The following is a 25,163-nucleotide window of genomic DNA, read 5'->3' as shown; positions in this document are numbered from 1 at the left end:
AACCAAAAAAACACATCATAAACTAGACACTACTGCCATCTAACGTCTTGGAACTGGAATCACAACCTAATATTGTACTTGATAATATGATTATAATAAAAAAAGATATAAAAACTGCACAGTACTCGTAATCAGCTTTTTTAAATGTTACTGTAAAAAAATTGTTTATATTATCAATTATTTAAAAAAAATATTACTTTCTTTTGCTGCCAGCGGTCTTTAACAGTCATAAAAAGCAGTCAAATGAGTAATTTACATTGTATCGGCGTGTCCCTTCTTCAGTGTTGTGCCATGAAGACATATGACAAAATATTTCCAGAAATGTGAGGGGTAAATTCACCTTTGCGAGGTACTGTATCTCCAAGCTGCATGCACATGTGTCCATATACAATAGTTAACAGAGGCTCATCTGACTCCATGTTGTATTTAATGGTAATTGTTCACCCACTAGTACAAACATAGAACCTTATTCCTGCTTATACTCTCTATGCTGACCGATAAAAGATTATCTCATGCGGTTTGTTGTGAAGCATTTCAGTTTAAAAAAACAAAAACAAATCAAATTTACAAAACCATCACCTGATTAGAACCGGAGAACGTGAACTATAGTCTTGAAATGACCCTAATCGCAGCAACACATCAATTCGCCGATGCATCACCTAATCAATGTCCAGCAAAGTCATCATTATGTTTTTATCCTTCTAGCTGGTGGTCATGTTGATCCTGGCAGCTCTAAGCAGGAGGAATAAACTCTGCCAAGGATTCACAAGAGGATCCTCCAGTATCTTCAGGTGGGTTTCACAGTTAAAACCAGGGGTGTACCGATATCAGCAAAAAGATCGGATGATATCGACTTGCATCTGAAATCTTTAGTACTATGAGTCCTTCAGTGTTTACTTGAGCACAGGTGGATAGCCAGTTAACATCTAAATGTCCTCCAAAAGGCAAACAATGTTGGTATTTTGTTCTATTTTAGTCAATTCATTTACGAAAAGATAAACATGGTAGTCTACAAGATACTGGGAGCTAGCAGCTACACAACAGCTAGGCACACAACAGCACACAAGCTAGACATACGTCATAGGTGTCCTTAATTGAACAATGCTGCAGTCTACAGTGTTGGCGCTAGGAATTTTCAAAATCAAGTCATAAAAATGGGGGGCCACAATAAATTTTTGGGGTACCACTTTTTTTGTCACCGTTTTGAAAACAAATGATACATGTATGCATTATCCTGTTATATCTCACATTCTATATTGTGTTTTGCAAAGAGGTTGTCATAAACGTTACTTAATTCATTAAAAAAATAATACAAAAGAAAACCATTTTTTATGCATACGTAAATTCATTCACTTTCTTCTTTCCTTCATGGATCTAAACTTTACCGCTGCCGTTAGTTTTTTCTACATTTTTATGTAATAAGTTGTAGGTGTATTTATTTCAGTATAAAAGTGTAAAACAAAAATTGTTTCGGGTGCCAGGGCATGCATACATTATTTATTTAACGCTTAAATCTCTAGAGATTCAGATCCATCCATCAATTCTAAGTTGTTGGTTTTTTTGTGTTGTATTTTTGTTTGTTTGTTTTCTGCCCTTTTTGTCAACGAAAACAATGTTTTTTTATGTAACACAAAATATGCAACATCTTCCACAAAAACTATTTTTCAAAGTGGAATATTTGATGTGAAGTAATCTAAGCTTTCGATAGGTCAATAATTCATAAAAACATTGATTTTGATTCAATATTATGTTTTGAGCAATGACAGTTTTAAATAAAAAACTGCTTTGTTTTATTAGTCGACATTGCAACTTTTTCTAAATTAAATTTCACCTGTAAGCTTTTTTATTCCACTTTTCTTATGTTTTTGTGTATTTTAATAGTATTTTTAGAATGTGCTGTGGGTTTTTAAAACATTAGCTGCGGGCCGCAAATTGCCTCCGGGCCACAATTTTGACACCCCTGCTATAGATAATAAAACATTTAATCTCATAAGTCTATCGATATAAAGCAGCGCTTGGCGACGCTTGCGCGTTTATCATAACGCACAGTCAGCATCTCTGCTACAGTAAACAATGACGGTGAGCGACACTTGCTAACTTGTCAGCCACTTCTCCAAGAGACTCCTGAACACTCCTCGCACATTAATACTTCAAAAGGCACATATTGTCTCCGTTTGTTGACCTGCAAAGTACTTTTTGGGGTGGAGAGTGCTGGTTAGCTTGAAGCTAACAGCTAGCCTGTCTCCATCCTCGAACGATGTCGATACAGCGGGAGAGAAAAGTGAAGTTTCCATGGACTCACGAAGACTAAAACATTTACTGGCGACATGGCACAGGATGAAGTTAAAAAGGTTGACTTTACACTCATCTTAGTGTTTACCATGACGTCTTTCTTTTGACAGCCTCTCGCGGTAAAGTTGTCCGAGTGCAAACTGAGGCGGTATTTGTGATTGATAAACCTTTCGGCGAATCAAAATTTAAGAAAAATTGTACCTGAAATTTCATTACTTTGAAGACAACCAATAAAAACGAGGAAAAGGCAGGTTTTTTTTTCGAAAATGGGCGTCTTTTCTGATTTCAATGCGTAACAAGACACAAAAACTGTGTTAACGCCAACAGTGGTCTAAAACACACAATTTTCCAATACAAACATGTATCAAATAATTATCGTTACACATTACTTACACATACAAATTAGCCTCCAAGGTGGAAGCGGGATAGAATGTTGATTATTAAACTCTAAGACTGGTTTATGAGAATATTGACCACGTTCAGATGATATTATTGTTGATGACTGAAGTGCTGATATCAACCAAACCTAACCCCCCGACCCAACCCCCTCCACATCCCACCCCCCGGATTGTAAATAATGTAAATAATTCAATGTATATACTCTGATTATGATTAACTTGTGTGATGACTGTATTATGCTGATAGTATATATTTATACCATGAATTGATTAACGTGGACGTGAAGTTGAAAAACTTATTGGGGTGTTACCATTTAGTGGTCAATTGTACGGAATACGTACTTAACTGTGCAATCTACTAATACAAGTCTCAATCAATCAAAAAAAAAGTCAGGGTTCTGGTCAGAGAACACAAAGTCATCAGCTGGACTTGTCAACTATTTGTGCACGTCCAAATATACACAAAGTGCAGTACCGTATTTTCCGCACTATAAGGCGCACCGGATTATTAGCCGCACCTTCTATGAATTACATATTTCATAATTTTGTCCACCAATAAGCCGCCCCGGACTAAAAGCCGCGCCTACGCTGCGCTAAAGTGAATGTCAAAAAAACGCTGCGCTAAAGTGAATGTCAAAAAAACAGTCAGATAGTTCAGTCAAACTTTAATAATATATTGAAAACCAGCGTTCTAACAACTCTGTCCCAAAATGTACAAATGTGCAATCACAAACATAGTAAAATTCAAAATGGTGTAGAGCAATAGCAACATACCGGTAATGTTGCTCGAACGTTAATGTCACAACACACAACACACAAAATAAACATAGCGCTCACTTTCTGAAGTTATTCTTCATTCGTACCGGTAAATCCTTCGAATTCTTCGTCTTCGGTGTCCGAATTGAAAAGTTGCGCTAGCGTGGCTTCCAAAATGGCGGGCTCCGTCTCTTCGAAATCATCGGATTCAGTGTCGCTGTTGTTGTGCAGCAGTTCTGTGAATCCTGCCTTCCGGAAAGCTCGGACCACAGTTGTGACAGAAATATCTGCCCAGGCATTTACAATCCACTGGCAGATGTTGGCGTATGTTGTCCGGCGTTGTCTGCCCGTCTTAGTGAAGGTGTGTTCGCCTTCGGTCATCCATTTTTCCCACGCAGTTCGCAGTCGTGATTTGAATGCCCTGTTGACACCAATATCCAGCGGTTGGAGTTCTTTGGTTAATCCACCCGGAATGACGGCGAGTGTTGTATTTGTGTGCTTCACTTGTTTTTTGACACCATCTGTGATGTGGGCGCGCATAGAGTCATATATCAACATGGACGGAGCAGCGTGAAAGAAGCCACCCGGCCGCTTCGCGTAAACTTCCCTTAACCACTCGCTCATCTTTTCTTCATCCATCCATCCCTTCGAGTTAGCTTTTATGATGACGCCGGCTGGAAAGGTCTCTTTTGGCAAGGTCTTCCTTTTGAATATCACCATGAGTGGAAGTTAGCATGGCAAGCTAGAACCACAGTGAAGGATGACTTCTCATTCCCTGTGGAGCGAATATTCACCGTACGTGCTCCCGTTCCACAGTGCGGTTCAGTTGCTGTGAAATACGGTAGTAATCCGTGTGCGGATGGAGAGATTGCGTCTTTTTATGACCCGGATCGTTTAGTAGGAGCCATTTTGTGGTCTTTACAGATGTAAACAGGAAATGAAACGTACGGTGATATCCGCGCGTTTTTTCTTCTTCTTCCGGGGGCGGGTGAAGCGCTTCCTGTTCTATGGGGGCGGGTGAAGCGCTTCCTGTTCTATGGGGGCGGGTGCTTTCCTTGGCGGTTGCTTGCGTAGAAGAAGAAGCGCTTCCTGTTCTACCGGGAAAAAAGATGGCGGCTGTTTACCGAAGTTGCGAGACCGAAACTTTATGAAAATGAATCGTAATAAAGCGCACCGGGTTATTAGGCGCACTGTCAGCTTTTGAGAAAAATTGTGGTTTTTAGGTGCGCCTTATAGTGCGGAAAATACGGTAACTAAGGTTAGTACCTCATTATGTGAGTGTATTATTTTGTCATCTAACCCAGTGTTATTCAACCTTTTCTGAGTCAAGGCACATTTTTTTCATTGAAAAAATTCTGAGGCACGCCACCAGCAGAAAACATAAAAAAATTGTAGCCGATATTGACAATAAAAAGTTGTTCTCGCAATTATTAGATATGAATTCAAACCATGACCAAGCATGCATCTCTATAGCTCTTGTCTCAAAGTAGGTGTACTGTCACGACCTGTCACATCACGCCGTGACTTATTTCAAGGTTTTTGGTGTTTTCCTGTGTGTAGTGTTTTAGTTCTTGTCTTGCGCTCCCATTTTTTTCCTCTTTTGTCTGTATTTTTCTGTAGCAGTTTCATGTCTTCCTTGAATGCTATTCCCCGTTGTTTTTGCAATCAAGACTATTTAAGTTGTGCGGACGCTATCCTTCTTTGTGGGGACATGGTTGATTGTCATGTCATGTACGGATGTATCGTATTTTTCGGAGTATAAGTCGCTCCGGAGTATAAGTCGCACCGGCCGAAAAATGCATAATAAAGAAGAAAAAAAACACATATAAGTCGCACTGGAGTATAAGTCGCATTTTTGGGGGAAATTTATTTGATAAAACCCAACACCAAGAATAGACATTTGAAAGGCAATTTAAAATAAATAAAGAATAGTGAACAACAGGCTGAATAAGTGTACGTTATATGACGCATAAATAACCAACTGAGAACATGCCTGGTATGTTAACGTAACATATTATGGTAAGAGTCATTCAAATAACTATAACATATAGAACATGCTATACGTTTACCAAACAATCTGTCACTCCTAATCGCTAAATCCCATGAAATCTTATATGTCTAGTCTCTTACGTGAATGAGATAAATAATATTATTTGATATTTTACGGTAATGTGTTAATAATTTTACACATAAGTCGATCCTGAGTATAAGTCGCACCCCCGACCAAACTATGAAAAAAACTGCGACTTATAGTCCGAAAAATACGGTACTTTGTGGGCGTCGTCTGCTCCACACGCTGTAAGTCTTTGCTGTCGTCCATCATTCTGTTTTTGTTTACTTTGCAGCCAGTTCAGTTTAAGTTTCGTTTTGCATAGCCATGCCTAAGCTTCAATGCCTTTTCTTAGCGGCAATCGCCTTTTGTTTATTTTTGGATTTTAAGTGTTAGATACCTTTTTACCTACACGCTGCCTCCCGCATATTGTGATCATGACAAACCATGTTCCCGACATCTACAAAGCAATTAGCTACTATTACACGGTTACTCTGCAGAGCTCTAGACAGCACAGACACTCAACAACGGCACATTTGCGGATTATAATTACTGGTTTGCAAAAAATATTTTCAACTCCATCCCTGTATCTCACGGCACACTAGTGTGCCGCGGCACAGTGGTTGAAAAACACTGATCTAACCAAATCAAAGTATGTGTCTTAATATATATTAAAACTTTAATATATTAATATTAATATAAATAATACAATTAATATAAATAACATCAGCATGCACATAACGAGCTGTTAATATACTGTGATTGCAAAATTAGCACATGTAAACAAGCCACAATAGCAATACTTAGCAGTGCAATGCTAGCTAGTAGCTACTGAACAACATAGCTGTAATTCCGACTATAATGTTCTGAAAACACCACTAAAACATTACACAAACTTAGTAATGGCCATTAACACTTCAAATGTATCCTAAACAACATCAAAAACACTCACATCATGGATGACTCCTGCACTGAGTGAAAGCAGCAGAGTGAAAACGAGTAGCGCAAGTAAACCCGGAAGCGGAAGTGAGACTATCAAGCAAAATGCTTCAAAATAAAAGTATCTGCGTAACGTCCACAAACAAGGATAATTTTTTTTAACAAGACAGTATCCACTAACAAATGTGTCCGCATCACTCAACTGAGCTTGAAGTGGAACTGCCCTTTTTAAAAAAAAAAAAAACTTTTTTTGGAAAGTAAAAAAAAAAAGAAGAAACAAGCGTGTTTTCTTTCTGAGTTGACCAACTCACGGCCACATCATTCTACTATCCAGGTCAGAGGCATTATTTCAATCAATCGATCAATCAATCAATCAATCAATCAATCAATCAATCAATCAATCAATCAAGGTTTACTTAACTTAAGTTAAAGATAACTTAAATGTCTCAAAGGGCTGCACAAGCCTCAACAACAGATCCCACATCAGTGCAAGAAAAGGGGGTAAAGGAGACGGATTCTAGGGGCCCACGATGGAGGGGGGCCCAGAGAGGCCCCTAATGATGATGAAATTATAATACAGAAAAAATAATGACACTGTGTTGGGGGCTCTGTAAAGATTCTTTTCATGGGGCCCAAAATCCCTAGCGGCGCCCCTGGCGACCGGTGCAATGGATGTCGAGTGGATCTAGTTAATAGTGTGAGAGTCCAGTCTATAGTGGGGCCAGCAGGGGATCATCATGAGTGGAGACAAGTCAGCAGCGCAGAGACGTCCCCAACTGAGTGGTCCACCCCGGGTCCCGACTTCGAACAGCTAACTTAGGAGAGGAGGGCAGAGCAGTGAAGTGAATTATATTTATACAGTGCTTTTCTCTAGTGACTCAAAGCGCTTTACATAGTGAAACCCAATATCTAAGTTACTTCTAAACCAGTGTGGGTGGCACTGGGAGCAGGTGGGTAAAGTGTCTTGCCCAAGGATACAACGGCAGTGACTAGGATGGTGGAAGCGGGGATCGAACCTGGAACTCTCAAGTTGCTGGCACGGCCACTCTACCAACCGAGCTATACCGCCTGTCAGGTTCAAACACTGATGACATCTATTAAACAAGACAAGAAGCAAAGAATCAAATAGAGACATAATTCAATTTGGCTCAATTGAGGAGAGACGCCGGGACACTGTACTCTTGTACAATCTCCAGCACGCTCTGGTGAAAGATTGTACGCCTCCTCCTTTATTTGACTTTCCCTGACCATATGACCACAGCTGCTTCCAGAGGGAAGTGGGTCGTAAACAGCGTTGCCTTTGGTTACAGAACAGTTCAAAAGAAAAGGTCGTAAACACTTCACAGAAGAGGTTCGTAAAACAGTTCAAAGAGAGGTTCGTAAAACAGTTCAAAAAAGAGGTCGCCTAGAGGGGATTCTGGTCCTGCTTCCTCTTCGCTTTTATAATCCTTTGTCTGTTTGATTATAATACATGAAAGAAACAGGAACACCTTCATCTTGCTTCCCCCCTACACAGTGGAGTTTTACGAGCCTTACTCTTGGTAGGTTCCAAAGACAGCTTTTGCTTCTCACCAGGCACTCAATGTAACACAAAGTTTTTGTGATAACTTAGAAACAATTATTCTAACTCCGCCCCAGAGCAGAAAAGAGACGGCAGATCAACTGGTCTAAAAAGGGGGGTCTATTTAAAGGCTAGCGTAAACAAATTAGTTTTAAGATGGGACTTAAATGCTTCTACTGAGATAGCATCTCTAACTGTTACCAGTAGGTAGTAATCTACAATTTTACAACTTTTACCAACTCAGATGCGATGCAGCAGCTCACCGGCTCAATATGTCAATATAGCAGCGCGAGCTCGTTTTTCGCTTTGTGATCACAGTGCCGCTAAAAGTAATGATTCTGCGTTAGTGCTTAAAAAAACAATATCGCAAATGTTCGGTTGATATTCAGTAATATTTAGGTCACGGGATGTAAATGGAGTATTGTTGGCACTTTATTTGGATGTTTTTTCGAGGCGGAATAGAGAACTCCCATTAGCTGCATTGTTAGCCACCTTGTACTAGCCGTATTTCACAAATTAGAATGCATAAAAAAAGGAAAACGTACTTTTCAGGTCCAAACACTGATGACATCTATTAAACAAGACAAGAAGCAAAGAATCAAACAGAGGTAGAATTCAATTTGGCTCAATTGAGGAGAAACGCGGCAACTGTACTCTCTGTACGAAAAAAGGTTTACGTCTCCTCCATTATTTGGACACTGTTTACACAACAACATCTATAGAGCGTTTTCTATTCGGGCTCCAGTACTATGGAATGCCCTCCCGGTAACAGTTAGAGATGCTACCTCAGTAGAAGCATTTAAGTCCCATCTTAAAACTCATTTGTATACTCTAGCCTTTAAATAGACCCCCCTTTTAGACCAGTTGATCTGCCGTTTCTTTTCTTTTCTCCTCTGCTCCCCTCTCCCTTGGGGGAGGGGGGGGGGGGGGGGGGCACAGGTCTGGTGGCCATGGATGAAGTGCTGGCTGTCCAGAGTCGGGACCCGGGGTGGACCGCTCGCCTGTGCATTGGTTGGGGACATCTCTGCGCTGCTGACTCGTCTCCGCTCGGGATGGTGTCCTGCTGGCCCCACTAGGGACTGGACTCTTATTATTATGTTGGATCCACTATGGACTGGACTCTCACAATATTATGTCAGACCCACTCGACATCCATTGCATTCGGTCTCCCCTAGAGGGGTGGGGGGGTTACCCACATATGCGGTCCTCTCCAAGGTTTCTCATAGTCATTCACATCGACGTCCCACTGGGGTGAGTTTTTCCTTGCCCTTATGTGGGCGCTGTACCGAGGATGTCGTTGTGGCTTGTTCCAGCCCTTTGAGACACTTGTGATTTAGGGCTATATAAATAAACATTGATTGATTGATTGATTGTTTCCAAAGGAATGGGGGGGTATGTAAACAGCTTTTGTTTTTGGTCACATTGAAAACAAAAAAAAAAGATGCCTCGGGCTTGGGCTAGTCCTGGATTCAGCTTGAGCAGGTCTTCGATGACAATAGATAACCCCCCTCCCGTCTCCTCCCAATTTTCCAAGCCTTTGCTTGGTGCAACAAAGACAGCCTCTTGTCTGTTCATTGGGAACTCAGAACGGAAAGTTTTTTGATAATTTACATACAATTTTTCTGACAGTACTTAATTTTGTCTCACATAGGCATACTTGCCAACCCTCCCGGATTTTCCGGGAGACTCCCGAAATTCAGCGCCTCTCCCGAAAACCTCCCGGGACAAATGTTCTCCCGAAAATCTCCCGAAATTCAGGCGGAGCTGGAGGCCACGCCCCCTCTAGCTCCATGCGGACCTGAGTCCGCTTTCCCACGATATAAACAGTGTGCCTGCCCAATCACATTATAACTGTAGAATGATGGAGGGCGAGTTCTTGGTTTCTTATGTGGGTTTATTGTTAGGCAGTTTCATTAACGTCCTCCCAGCGCGGCAACAACACACAACTACATCAGTCATGTTTTCGTCTACCGTAAAGCAGTTCGTCTGCCGTAAACAGCAATGTTGTGACACTCTTAAACAGGACAATACTGCCATCTAGTGCATCAATAACATATACGGCTTTTAGAGAGTGCAGTGCACAACTGCGCACACAACAAGGAGACGAAGCAGAAGAACGAGGAAGATACAGCCATGGTGACGCCGACGACGAGTAAGATGAAGAAATACGCTTTGTTGCACCTTTCCTGCCTGAGTCCGGCGATTAGTTGCAAATCTTGCTTTATTGATTGCTTGCACACAGCCAATCCAACACAAAACAAACTAGTCCCTGCCCGCACTCACGCTACCGCTCCCTCTCTTCTCTCGCCCACACACTCACTGACGTCACTCACCTCACATGCTCACCTATTAAAGGGCCCGACACACACATACAGGGAGTGTGAATGATAGGCAAAATTCCCCAAAAATATAGTGCAGTTCTCTTTTAACTTAATGAATCATTTTGACCACTAGGTGTCGCCAAAAACAAAGTACCACTCAATTTAGTTAAAGAGCGCGTATACGTTTATCCCAGTTAATGAATAAGTTAAAGCATGTTGAATATCAAGTGACACATCACCTGTCAGCTTTTTCTGTATGCTTTTTACAGTCCAACCAATTTCTTGGATCAGACCCAGAAGAAAGGTGTGAGCATGGCAGTGTTTGGACTGGTGTTCAGCAGGTTGGCCATGCTGGTGATCGCACCTGACCCCCTGCCGTTCTCCAAAGACACTCCAGCTGAAATCAAAGGTATATGTAGAACTGGAACCACACACACTCACATGTGAACTTTGTATTCATGCAACATAAAAACGAACAAATGCAAAGATCTCATGTCCGTGTTTTGCGTCTAGAGTTCATGAAGATAATGGCCATCTTCTACTATCCCATCCTCTACTACCCTCTGATGGTTTGCAGCACTCTGCAACACAAAGCAGGTTACGTTTTCGGGACTCTGCTCTCCTTCAGTCATTTTGGAGTACAAATGTGGCAGAAGTTTGACTGTCCTAAGACTCCAGAAGTAAGACCGTCATCAATTTTACCAACCCCAAAACCAGTGAAGTTGGCACGTTGTGTAAATGGTAAATAAAAACAGAATACAATGATTTGCAAATCCTTTTCAACTTATATTCAATTGAATAGACTGCAAAGACAAGATATTTAACGTTCAAACTGGAAAACGTTGTTATTTTTTGCAAATATTAGCTCATTTGGAATTTGATGCCTGCAACAAAAAAGCTGGCACAAGTAGCAAAAAAGACTGAGAAAGTGGAGGAATGCTCACACTTATTTGGAATATCCCACAGGTGAACAGGCTAATTGGGAACAGGTGGGTGCCATGATTGGGTTTAAAAGCAGCTTCCATGAAATGCTCAGTCATTCACAAACAAGGATGGGGTGAGGGTCACCACTTTGTGAACAAATGCGTGAGCAAATTGTCGAACAGTTTAAGAACAACATTTCTCAGCCAGCTATTGCAAGAAATTTTGTGATTTCACCATCTAAGGTCTGTAATATCATCAAAAGGTTCAGAGAATCCAGAGAAATCACTGCACGTAACATTGAATGCTCGTGACCTTGGATTCCTCAGGCGGTACTGCATCAAAAAACGACATGAGTGTGTAAAGGATATCACCACATGGGCTCAGGAACACTTCAGAAAACCACTGTCAGTAACTACAGTTGGTCACTACATCTGTAAGTGCAAGTTAAAACTCTACTATGCAAAGCGAAAGCCATTTATCAACAACACCCAGAAATGCCGCCTGCTTCGCTGAGCCCGAGCTCATCTAAGATGGACTGATGCAAAGTGTAAAAGTGTTTGATGGTCTGACGATTCCACATTTCAAATTGTTTTTGGAAACTGTGGACGTTGTGTCCTCCGGAACAAAAAGGAAAAGAACCATCCGGACTGTTTTAGGCGCAAAGTTCAAAAGCCAGCATCTGTGATGGTATGGGGGTGTATTAGTGCCCAAGGCATGGGTAACTTACACATCTGTGAAGGCACCATTAACGCTGAAAGGTACATACAGGTTTTGGAGCAACATATGTTGCCATCCAAGCAACGTTATCATGGACGCCCCTGCTTATTTCAGCAAGACAATGCCAAGCCACTTGTTACAACAGCGTGGCTTCATAGTAAAAGAGTGCGGATACTCGACTGGCCTGCCTGTAGTCCAGACCTGTCTCCCATTGAAAATGTGTGGCGCATTATGAAGCGTAAAATACGACAACGGAGACTCCGGACTGTTGAACAACTTAAGCTGTACATCAAGCAAGAATGGGAAAGAATTCCACCAAAAATTGTTTTCCTCAGTTCACAAACGTTAACTGAGTGTTGTTAAAAGGAAAAGTCATGTAACTTACTTTCTTACTTAGGCCTTTAAATTCCCTAAGGAACATAGGCCATTGATGAAACTCCTCCATCCCCTTCAGTTTTGTGCCCTCCGCTCCAGTTGTTGCCATGACAGCCCTTGCGCCATCATCTCCTGCTCTGTGGTTCTTCTCCAGGTGGCTCTAGGCCTTCCTCTCTTCCTCTTGCCTTGCGGGTTCCATGTTGGAGCATGTTTCGTGGTTGATCTATTGTGTCTACGCAGTGTGTGACCAATCCAGTTCCATTTCCTCCTCCTGATTTGTGTTTCTATTGTGTCTAGTGAGGTCCCACAGGTTGGCATTGGAGATGGTGTTAGGCCAGTAGATACCTAGGAGGCGACGGAGGCAGCGGTTGAAGAATGTCTGTATTTTGTTGAGTATGTTGGCGGTGATCTTCCAGGTTTCTGAACTGTAAAGTAAGGTGGATTTGACGTTTGAGTTGAAGATTTGCAGTTTTATGACATGATGACATCTATTAAACAGACAAGAAGCAAGGAATCATGCAGAGACAGAGTTCAATTTAGCTCATGAGGAGAACGCATGGAGCTGCACATTTAGTCACAGTCTCGCCCTACGCTCTAAGGTACATTTCCCACGTCCCTCTATTTATTCAGGAGTTCCACAGTCAACATCACTGAGGTCGCCTCTAAAAGGAGTGGTCACACAATACGTGACGGAATGCGCTGGGGGCCTTATAATTTCGCCTTGTCTCTGCTTCGTCTGCGTGCTGTCGTCTTATCTTCGTTGAGGTCCTTGAAGTCCTTGGTTGTGAGCGGGCTAAAACAAAGATAACATCTGCGGCTGAGGCCACCCCTCTGACAAGAAGTTTTGTCCTTGCGCAGATAGGAAAAGTACAGCTTGAGCACAATAGCTAATAACTATAGCAACGGACTTTAAACATTTAAGTTGTGTGATAATAACACATAATTCTTCTAACAGTGATATGTTTTTTGCTTTCCAGATTTTATTTAAGATAATGAATTTTGTCCTTGCTTTTCCAATTCTGGCACTGACATCCTCCTCCGTTCTTCCGTCCACAGCAATAATGGTCATGTAACACAGTGATAAGAATGCCCCTTTGCCAACTTTTTTGCAATGTGTTGCTGCCATTAAATTCTAAGTTAATGATTATTTGCACAAAAAAATCAGTTTCTCTGTTCGAACATTAAATTGTCTTTGCAGTCTATTCAATTGAATATAAGTTGAAAAGGATTTGTAAATCATTGTATTCTGTTTTTATAACCCAAAACCAACTTCACTGGTTTTGGGTTTTGTACATCAGCATATCAAATTAAATTCTTTAAAAAATATGTTTTCCTGACGGTACTGTCCTTACGTTGTCTTCACAGCTCTATAAGTTCTACTCTTTGCTCGCCACTGTGCCTCAGCTGGCCTGCCTGGCTTATCTTTGCATCCAATTTCCTATACTGTTTTTCCGAGGAACAAAGACAGAAGAGGTGAGAAATGTTTGTGAACGGTCATATCTTTTTTGTTCAATAAAATGGATGAGAGTGTAAGAATCACACATCCACCAACCAGGACCTATTTGATTATACAATCTTATGGAAGTGACTAAAACCATCACATTCCAGCAACCAATGTATTATTGTGTGAATGCTCCAAAGCATTCATATGGTTTTCTACACCAAAATTAATCTATTTATTAAACTTCTTCAACTTCTTCTTCTTCTCTAGATTTTGGCACCCTCTACCTTCCACATTTTTCACTCCATTCAAACCGTTCCAACTTCAAACTGTTCAGCGTATTTAGGAATCGCGGGCTTTCACTTGACAAATTCCCCCAAAATTCCCAGATTTTCCAGACTTCCAGGTTTTCCCATTCAAAATCAATTGGCCATTTTTTAAACTTCCACCATTTTCATATTTTTCGACCCATTCAAACTTCAACATATTCCACTCATCCTGGACATTCAAACTATCATTTTTTCAAATAAAAAAAAATTCCAGGAATTCCCGTTTTTTCAACCCCTTTTTTGACCCTTTTTCCTGGCGACTACTCCTTCCACATTTTTCAACCCATTTCAACCGTTCTACCGTCCAAACATTCCTCTTAAATAGGACAAAAAACGAAAATGTTTTTTTAACTGGAAAAATTACCGGTTTTCCCGAAACTCCAGGAATTCTATGATACCATTTCTCAATTAAAGATGTTACTACTTCAACATTTCTCGACCGATTTGAAAAATTCCAACACCAACAATAAAAATATCGGAAAAAAATTACGGCAGCGGTAAAAGTTTGATCTATGTAGGAAAGAAGAAAGTGAATGAATGTTTATAACTGAATACATTTACATATGCATAAAATGTTGTTTTCTTTTGTATAATTTTTTTTTATGAATTAAGTAACGTTTATGACAACCTTTTTCCAAAACACAATATAGAGTGTGAGATATAACAGGATAATGCATACATTTATCATTTGTTTTCAAAACGCTTACAAAAAAGTGGGACCCCAAACATTTACTGTGGGACCCCATTTTTATGACTTGATGGGGTCCTTGGGACCTATCAAGTCATAAAACCATAAAACCAAGTCATTGAAACCACTGTGGGCAGCACGGTGGCAGAGGGATTAGTGCATCTACCTCACAATACGAAGGTCCTGAGTAGTCTTGGGTTCAATCCCGGGCTCGGGATCTTTCTGTGTGGAGTTTGCATGTTCTCCCCGTGACTGCGTGGGTTCCCCCCGGGTACTCCGGCTTCCTCCCACCTCCAAAGACATGCACCTGGGGATAGGTTGATTGGCAACACTAAATTGGCACTAGTGTGTGAATGTGAGTGTGAATGTTGTCTGTCTATCTGTGTTGGCCCTGCGATGAGGTGGCAACTTGTCCAGGGTGTACCGCGCCTTCCGCCCGATTGTAGCTGAGATAGGCTCCAGCACCCCCCGCGACCCCAAAAGGGAATAAGCGGTAGGAAATGGATGGATGGATGGATGAAACCACTGTCCTAGAAGATATGAATCGGTTGGTGTTGGAATTTTTCGAAACGGTTAAAAAATATTGACGCGGTAAGAGTTTGAATTTGAATTGGTATTTCAGAATTCCTGGAATTACAGGAAAACTGGGAATTTTTACTGGGGGAAAAAAATAGGGACATTTGTTGTCCCAGCTAAGAGGAATGTTTTGAAGGTGGAATGGTCGGAATCGGTTGAAAAATGTGGACTGTGAAAACTATCCAGGAAGAGGTGAAAATATGTATTTGGAAAACCGGGAAACTCTGCGAACTCCAGGATTTTTTTTTAACTTGGGAAATGGTGGTTTGATTGTCAAAGGCGAGATGAGTGTGTGGATGGTGGAACAGTTCGAATCGGTAGAGAAATGTGAGAATTGTGCAAGTTCGAAAAATGGTCCATTCATTTTCAATGGGAAAAATGATTTGGGCATTCAAAAAATTAAACTTAGATACAACTTGTAGATTTACTAATATTAACTCAACACATAGTTATCATTCAGACGAGGGATGGAATGGCTAATGAAAAAAATCTGGTTGACCTCATGGCGGCAATTCAAGTAAATTCAATCAATAACACAAATTATGCCTACTTTGTCTGCCAAAAAACAAAATCTCAATGAAATCAATCTTTTAAATTATAAAAAAAAAAAACACATGAAAACAAAAGTGCTGCTCATGTTTGATCAAAACTGATTTTACTGCCAGGATCTGGACAGCAGCTACTACAGCGACTATGTGAAGTCTCTGCTCCGGAAGAAGAAGAAGTCTTCAGCAGTCAGGTGACAATTGTTTGTGTTCAGTATTCTTGTGGACAAGATATTAGTGCCACAAAGTGTTGTTTAGCGAAGGAAAATGGCAGTTAAACTTTTTTTTTTTAATTATATAAACTAAAGACACTACAAAACCCAAAACCAGTGAAGTTGGCACGTTGTGTAAATTGTAAATAAAAACAGAATACAATGATTTGCAAATCCTTTTCAACTTATATTTAATTGAATAGACTGCAAAGACAAGATATTTAATGTTCCAACTGAGAAACTTAATTTTTTGGCAAATAATCATTAACTTAGTATTTGATGGCAGCAACACATTGCAAAAAAGTTGGCACAGGGGCATTTGTACCACTGTGTTACATGGCCTTTCCTTTTAATAACACTCAGTAAACGTTTGGGAACTGAGGAGACCAATTTTTGAAGCTTTCCAGGTGGAATTCTTTCCCATTCTTGCTTGATGTACAGCTTAAGTTGTTCAACAGTCCGGGGTTTCCGTTGTGGTATTTGACGCTTCATAATGCGCCACACATTTTCAATGGGAGACAGGTCTGGACTACAGGCAGGCCAGTCTAGTACCTGCACTTGTATACTATGAAACCACGCGGTTGTAACACGTGCTGAATGTAGTTTGGCATTGTCTTGCTGAAAAAAGACATGAAAAAGACATTGCTTGGATGGCAACATATGTTGCTCCAAAACCTGTATGTAACTTTCAGCATTAATGGCGCCTTCACAGATGTGTAAGTTACCCATGTCTTGGGCACTAATACACCCCCATACCATCACAGAAGCTGGCTTTTGAACTTTGCGCCTATAACAGTCCAGATGGTTCTTTTCCTCTTTGGTCCAGAGGACACGACGTCCACAGTTTCCAAAAACAATTTGAAATGTGGACTCATCAGACCACAGAACACTTTTCCACTTTGCATCAGTCCATCTTAGATGAGCTCAGGCCCAGCAAACCCGTTTGTGTTTCTGGGTGTTGTTGATAAATGGCTTTCGCTTTGCATAGTAGAGTTTTAACTTGCACTTACAGATGTAGCGACCAACTGCAGTTACTGACAGTGGTTTTCTGAAGTGTTCCTGAGCCCATGTGGTGATATCCTTTACACACTGATGTCGCTTTTTGATGCAGTACCGCCTGAGGAATGAAGGTCACGGGCATTGCCGCGTACTTGCAGTGATTTCTCCAGATTCTCTGAACCTTTTGATGATATTATGGACCGTAGATGGTGAAATCCCTAAATTCCTTGCAATAGTTGGTTGAGAAATATTGTTCTTAAACTGTTCGACAATTTGCTCACGCATTTGTTCACAAAGTGGTGACCCTCGCCCCATCCTTGTTTGTGAATGACTGAGCATTTCATGGAATCTGCTTTTATACCCAACCATGGAACCCACCTGTTCCCAATTAGCCTGTTCACCTGTGGGATGTTCCAAATAAGTGTTTGATAAGCATTCCTCAACTTTATCACTCTTTTTTGCCACTTGTGCCAGCTTTTTTAATACATGTTGCAGGCATCAAATTCCAAATGAGCTAATATTTGCAAAAAAAAAACTAAATTTACCAGATCAAACGTTAAGTATCTTGTCTTTGCAGTCTATTCAATTGAATATAAGTTGAAAATGATTTGCAAATCATTATATTCTGTTTTTATTTACCATTTACACAACGTGCCAACTTCACTGGTTTGGGTTTTGTAGAACAAAGTCCACACTGATGATTAAATTAACTTATTGTGCTCTTTAATTTAGCTTACTTTAAAAACACATTGTGTTTTTGTTCAAAAAAAAAAAAAGTAGCTCCAGCGCATCTGACAAACCAACACTGATGGAGAGACTCCTGGAAGTGCCCAAGAGTTATATTTACATACCAGAAAAAGGTGTGTGTATTTTGGACTAACTACGACTTTTATCTTCCTTTGATGAATAATAACATATTTTTTGCCCCTCTTTTTTCAGTGTTCCGATTCCCGCTAAAGCTGGCCGTGTCAGTGTTTGTGGCTTTTGTGGCGCTATACCATGTAAGTGGACATGAATGGTGAGGTGTGCAAAAGGACTTTTCTCCCAATAGTTAAAAAGTCCTGAATACAGACGGTGATCCAGATTGTCCCCAAAATGTTATTGCTTGTTCCTTCTCCCATTCTTGACATTTCCTGAAGGTTACCGTATTTTCCAGACTGTGGAGCTCACCGGTGTATTAGCCGCACCCACTTAATTGTAGGGGAAAATAAATATTTTTTACATATATGGAAAAAAACGGAGACTATAAACCGGAGATATATCGTATTTTTCGGATTATAAGTCGCAGTTTTTTTCATAGTTTGGCCGGGGGTGCGACTTATACTCAGGAGCGGCTTGTGTGTGAAATTATTAACACATTACCGTAAAATATCAAATAATATTATCTCATTCACGTAAGAGACTAGGCGTATATCAGCAATCGTCACACACACATCAACCAATAAAAATTTGGCGGGGGCGGGTCATGGCAGAAGTGCATTGTGAAAAAAAGATGCTAACTGCTACTCATACTTGCCAACCTTGAGACCTCCAATTTCGGGAGGTGGGGGGTGGGGGGTGGGTGCGGGGGGCGTGGTTGGGGGCGTGGTTAAGAGGGGAGGAGTATATTTACAGCTAGAATTCACCAAGTCAAGTATTTCATATACATATATATATATATATATATATATATATATATATATATATATATATCCCCGCGACCCCGAGGGAATAAGCGGTAGTAAATGGATGGATGGATGGATGGATATATATATATATATATATATATATATATATATATATATATATATATATATATATATATATATATATATATATATATATATATAAATAAGAAATAATTGACTTTCAGTGAATTCTAGCTACATATATATATATATATATATATATATATATGTATGTGTGGGGAAAAAAATCACAAGACTATTTCATCTCTACAGGCCTGTTTCATGAGGGAGGGTACCCTCAATCATCAGGAGATTATATATATATATATATATATATATATATATATATATATATATATATATATATATATATATATATATATAAATAAGAAATAATTGACTTTCAGTGAATTCTAGCTACATATATATATATATATATATATATATATATATATATAATATATATATATATATATATATATATATATATATATATATATATATATATATATATATATAATAAATAAATAAAAGAAATACTTGAATTTCAGTGTTCATTTATTTACACATATACACACACACATAACACTCATCTACTCATTGTTGAGTTAAGGGTTGAATTGTCCATCCTTGTTCTATTCTCTGTCACTATCTTTCTAACCATGCTGAACACCCTCTCTGATGATGCATTGCTGTGTGGCACGCACAAAAGTGCTTTCCTCAAATGCACTAGATGGCAGTATTGTCCTGTTTAAGAGTGTCACAACATTGCTGTTTACGGCAGACGGACTGCTTTACTGTAGACGTTCTTTATATTGTGGGAAAGCGGACTCAGGTCCGCATGGAGCTGGAGGGGGCGTGGCCTCCAGCTCTGCCTGAATTTCGGGAGATTTTCGGGAGAAGATTTGTCCCGGGAGGTTTTCGGGAGAGGCGCTGAATTTCGGGAGTCTCCCGGAAAATCCGGGAGGGTTGGCAAGTATGCCTGCTACTACTTCCGTATCTATGAAAATTGATCATTTCAACATTGGCGGTAAATTATAAAAACTGAGATTAGTGATTAGGAGTGACAGATTGTTTGGTAAACGTATAGCATGTTCTATTAGTTATAGTTATTTGAATGACTCTTACCATAATATGTTACGTTAACATACCAGGCACCTTCTCAGTTGGTTATTTATGCCTCATATAACGTACACTTATTCAGCCTGTTGTTCACTATTCTTTATTTATTTTAAATTGCCTTTCAAATGTCTATTCTTGGTGTTGGGTTTTATCAAATAAATTTCCCCCAAAAATGCGACTTATACTTTAGTGCGACTTATATATGTTTATTTCCTCCTTTATTATGCATTTTCGGCCGGTGCGATTTATACTCCGGAGCGAATTATAATCCGAAAAATACGGTATATGTTTGTAAAATGACTTATTTACACAGAAAACATTTTTACATGTTTATTTACAGACCTTAAATGTTTCCAAACAGTGTCTGTAACACGGCAGTAAAACGGCTGATCAAACAAAACAGAAGTCATCATCATGGACCCACTAGCTGCAGAAGCTAGCTCTCCAATTGGCTAAACCGACTCAAAAACGCCACAGTGACGAGGGATTTGTGAAACTGAAACAATACAAAAAGAATGCCGTTGTAAGTTAATAATACTAACACAGACACTTGTAAACGTGTTAATACCGTATTTTTCAGAGTATAAGTCGCTCCGGAGTATAAGTCGCACCGGCCAAAAATGCATAATAAAGAAGGAAAAAAACATATATAAGTCGCATTTTTTGGGGGAAATTTATTTGATAAAAGCCAACACCAAGAATAGACATTTGAAAGGCAATTTAAAATAAATAAAGAATAGTGAACAACAGGCTGAATAAGTGTACGTTATATGAGGCATAAATAACCAACTGAGAACGTGCCTGGTATGTTAACGTAACATATTATGGTAAGAGTCATTCAAATAACTATAACATATAGAACATGCTATACGTTTACCAAACAATCTGTCACTCCTAATCGCTAAATCCCATGAAATCTTATACGTCTAGTCTCTTACGTGAATGAGCTGGGTGTACTTTTTAGAGGCGGTATAGTACCAAAAATGACTCATTAGTATCGCGGTACTATACTAATACCGGTATACCGTACAACCCTACTTTCACGTATATGTCACACATAGGCCCCGTTTACACTGCACACAATATCTGATTTCTTGGCCCTCAAGTGACACAGATCTGATGTTTTTGGGCCAGTCTAAACAAGTGATGTCGAGGCCACACTGGAGTCTGATTAAAATCATATTTTACTTGCCGTGTAAACAGTCAACTGGAAAAAATCAGATCTAAGAAAAAAATCAGATATGGGCCACTTTGGTCTACAGTGTAAACGTAGTCTTAATGTCCATACAATGATAGGACACTGTTTCCAAGACTGGTTGTCTGCTTGCTCCAAAGGAAGGTAATCTTCCACCATATGGAAAACATGTTATTTTGTAGTATAGCAGATACTACACCCATTTCGGGAATTACCTGAAAGTTTCAAGAAAACTGGGTACATTCGACCAAAACAGTTGTGAGTGGTTTACTAAACTTAAGGTTTTCCATCAAGCATGGAGTGATAGTTTAATAACTTATAAACTCATGCTTACTTTAGCTAAAGCTAAATATTACTCAAATCTCATCCGCCTCAACAAAAACGATCCTAAATTTTTGTTTAGTACAGTAGCATCACTAATCCAACAAGGGACTCCTCCCTGTAGCTCCACCCACTCGGCGAATGACTTTATGAATTTCTTTAATAAGAAAATTGAACTCATAGTCATTCACAATGATAGGACACTGTTTCCAAGACTGGTTGTCTGCTTGCTCCAAAGGAAGGTAATCTTCCACCATATGGAAAACATGTTATTTTGTAGTATAGCAGATACTACACCAATTTCGGGAATTACCTGAAAGTTTCATGAAAACTGGGTACATTCGACCAAAACAGTTATGAGTGGTTTACTAAACTTAAGGTTTTCCATCAAGCATGGAGTGATAGTTTAATAACTTATAAACGCATGCTTACCTTATCTAAAGCTAAATACTACTCAAATCTCATCCGCCTCAACAAAAACGATCCTAAATTTGTGTTTAGTACAGTAGCATCACTAACCCAACAAGGGACTCCTCCCTGTAGCTCCACTCACTCGGCAGATGACTTTATGAATTTCTTTAATAAGAAAATTGAACTCATAGTCATTCACATCGATGTCCCATTGGGGTTGTGAGTTTTTCCTTGCCCTTATGTGGGCTCTGTACCGCGGATGTCGTTGTGTCTTGCGCAGCCCTTTGAGACACTTGTGATTTAGGGCTATATAGATAAACATTGATTGATGATTGATTGATTGATTACGTACTATGCAATATAAGGTCTATTATACTTATGTACGAAGAGCCTTGATTCTTGTCTGTGATTTAGCTTGCGTTTATGACATGTACAGTAAACACATGACGAACGCAAATATGTTCTGTCTTTCAGACAGCACTGTTGTTAATCGTGTTGGTAGTCCCAACTCTCCACATAGTTCGTGCCGGTATCGACGAGAACATCGCCTTCCTCTTGTTGGGATTTGGGATCATCCTCTCAGATGACAGAATGGAGGTTGTCAAAATTGTGACTTTCTACACCTGGCTGCTCGAAGGTTTGAGATGCATTTCTATTTTGTATTTGTTCGCTTATTTTGTTCGCAAAAACTGCTGCTAGTATCGATAGATTTGATGTTGTACTCCTTTTACAGTGTGCTACCTGTGTGCAATGACCCTGTCTTGTGTGGTCAGTCTGGTCATGCTCATGAGGACTATGGTACTTCACAGGTGAGTTACGTCTCTTTTTGGCATGTCATTATCTCTCAATCGCATTATTGTTTTGCCTTTTGAATAACAAATTTAGTACATCATTTTTGGCTTAGGACAAAATCGTGGAAGTACAGTTGATCCTCACTATTCACAGTCGCTAAAAAAACACATGAGTAATTGAGACACCTGTAAAAATGTCTATTTTTAACCAAACTGTTGTAGCTTGATGGTGACGTTCTCCTCTGATTTCGGATCAACATTTGTTGAATAAAGGTGACTACAGTAGCGGCGCTACTAGTCGTAGGAATGGGCGATACAGGTAACGTTGGTATTAATCCGATACCAAGTAAATACAGGGATAGTATCGCTGATACTGATATGCCTTTATCATTGAATCATTTTGTGGATTTTCCCGTAGTTGGTTGATCATGACTATGAGAACACAAACAAACTATGACACTATAAAACACTATAACTTTGTAGTGAATGTATAACTACACTGAATACATCAATAGTAAACAGTTAAAGTCTACAAAGTAGAAATATTTACCTTACTAAGTTCTACAATTGTTCGAGAAAAAAGTCACTATTACAGAATAACAAAAAAAAAGCAACAAGGTAGCAAAAATATAAACATTAAAATGTAAAAAAAAAAAAAAAAAAATTTATGGTTTGTTAAATGTATTGTTTTTAATTGGGAATAAAGGTTTTAAAACAGTAAAATTATTACTACAGATAATGTATGCTAGTATACATGGTCTAAAGTCATATTTCGTTCCCCCCTATTATTTTATTGTGAAGTGAATTATATTTATATAGCGCTTTTCTCTATAGACTCAAAGTGACTTACATAGCGAAACCCATTATCTACGTATTTAAGTTACTTTTAAACCAGCGTAGGTGGCACTGGGAGCAGGTGGGTAAAGTGTCTTGCCCAAGGACACAACGGCAGTGATAGGATGGCGAAAGCAGGTATTGAACCTGGAACCGAGCCACGCCTCCCCAACAATTGCAAGGGTTTCACAAAATTAAAATTAAAAACCTTAAATATTGCCTTTTTTTTAAATACATTCAATAATTACAGTGAATGTCATGTATACATATATATATATATATATATATATATATATATATATATATATATATATATATATATATATATATATATATATATATATATATATAAAATACAAAAAAATAAAATAGAACAAAACAGCAGTACAGGAAAAAAAAAAAGAATAGTAGTACAAAAACACTCCCATACGCTTATGCATAAATATACATAGAATTATACTTATGCTAATTAAACAGCATATCATACTCATTATTTTGTAATTCAAATAGAGATGGCATGCTTACCTATGCTTATCATATATACATAGATACATACATACATACACACACTTACATGTGTACATACATACATACACGTGTACATTATTGACCTACATTCTACAGTATTTATTTCCAGTCATCTTTATCAATGATTATATTACATACATCTACTGGATTTATATAGTAATGTTAATAATATTGAATAATAAATCATTTTATAATGCTGTTTAGGCTAGTTTATATTGAACTAACAGCACTGTTGTAAAATAAGGTGCCACATAGAGAACAGCACCTCCTTCTGGATGCATGTGAGAAAATGAAACAGTGCAGGATGTAACCCTGTTTGTGTTTGCTCATATTAATGTATTGAAAGGGTCATATTATTGTACAATTTTGCAAACATTGTTCTTACAGGGGATGAAATTACCCTACAAATCTGATGATTATATTACATATGGCAAGAGAAATGACATGCAGTTAAAAAATTAAAAAAAATAATTAATTAATTAATTTAAAAAAATAAAAATAAAAATAATAATAGTTGGATTCAGCAATTACTTTTTTAATTAGCCGACATGTTCTTTCGATTAGTCGACTACTAAAACAATTATTTTTTTCGATCAGTCGACTAAGCCAAACAATATTATGGTTGCCAAAGCAGTGGTTTATTTTGTAAGTTATATATACATATATGTATACTATATTGTTTGTGTATTCCCACAATATCATGACATACAATGAGATACATATTAGCTTTTTTTTATATGCAGCTCTGAATCCACCTAAAAGTGTGCAGGTATATATATATATATATATATATATATATATATATATATATATATATATATATATATATATATATATATATATATATATATATATACATATATATATTAGGGCTGCAACAACTAATCGATTAAATCGATTAAAATCGATTATAAAAATAGTTGGCGATTAATTTAGTCATCGATTCGTTGGATCTATGCTATGCACATGCGCAGAGGCAATTTATTATATATATATTTAAAAAAAAAATATATATTTTATTTTTTTATTTTTTTAATAAACCTTTATTTATAAACTGCAACATGTACAAACAGCTGAGAAACAATAATCAAACTAAATATGGTGCCAGTATGCTGTTTTTAAAAAAAATAAAATACTGGAAAGGATAGAAATGTAGTTTGTCTCTTTTATC

General features: G+C 38.7%; 1 protein-coding gene across 2 annotated transcripts in view; it reads left to right on the top strand.

Annotated features, from left to right (window-relative positions):
- Positions 1-25,163, top strand: part of LOC133615902 (receptor for retinol uptake stra6-like) — a 39,477-nt gene that overhangs the window by 2,746 nt on the left and 11,568 nt on the right. Inside the window, exons 3-11 of one of the 2 annotated variants that reach the window (XM_061974781.1) lie at positions 706-791; positions 10,587-10,726; positions 10,831-10,997; positions 13,699-13,806; positions 16,033-16,106; positions 17,904-17,983; positions 18,063-18,124; positions 22,314-22,476; positions 22,573-22,648. In XM_061974781.1, the coding sequence (XP_061830765.1) occupies positions 706-791; positions 10,587-10,726; positions 10,831-10,997; positions 13,699-13,806; positions 16,033-16,106; positions 17,904-17,983; positions 18,063-18,124; positions 22,314-22,476; positions 22,573-22,648 (956 nt within the window). Of the gene's footprint in view, positions 1-705; positions 792-10,586; positions 10,727-10,830; positions 10,998-13,698; positions 13,807-16,032; positions 16,107-17,900; positions 17,984-18,062; positions 18,125-22,313; positions 22,477-22,572; positions 22,649-25,163 lie in introns of both variants that reach the window. The other variant, XM_061974780.1, reaches the window with a different exon arrangement.

The sequence above is a fragment of the Nerophis lumbriciformis genome, linkage group LG15 (assembly GCF_033978685.3).
Source record: "Nerophis lumbriciformis linkage group LG15, RoL_Nlum_v2.1, whole genome shotgun sequence".
In the NCBI taxonomy this organism is placed as follows: domain Eukaryota; kingdom Metazoa; phylum Chordata; class Actinopteri; order Syngnathiformes; family Syngnathidae; genus Nerophis; species Nerophis lumbriciformis.
Note: the sequence above shows the minus strand (reverse complement) of the source record. Positions and strands in the feature narration are given on the sequence as shown.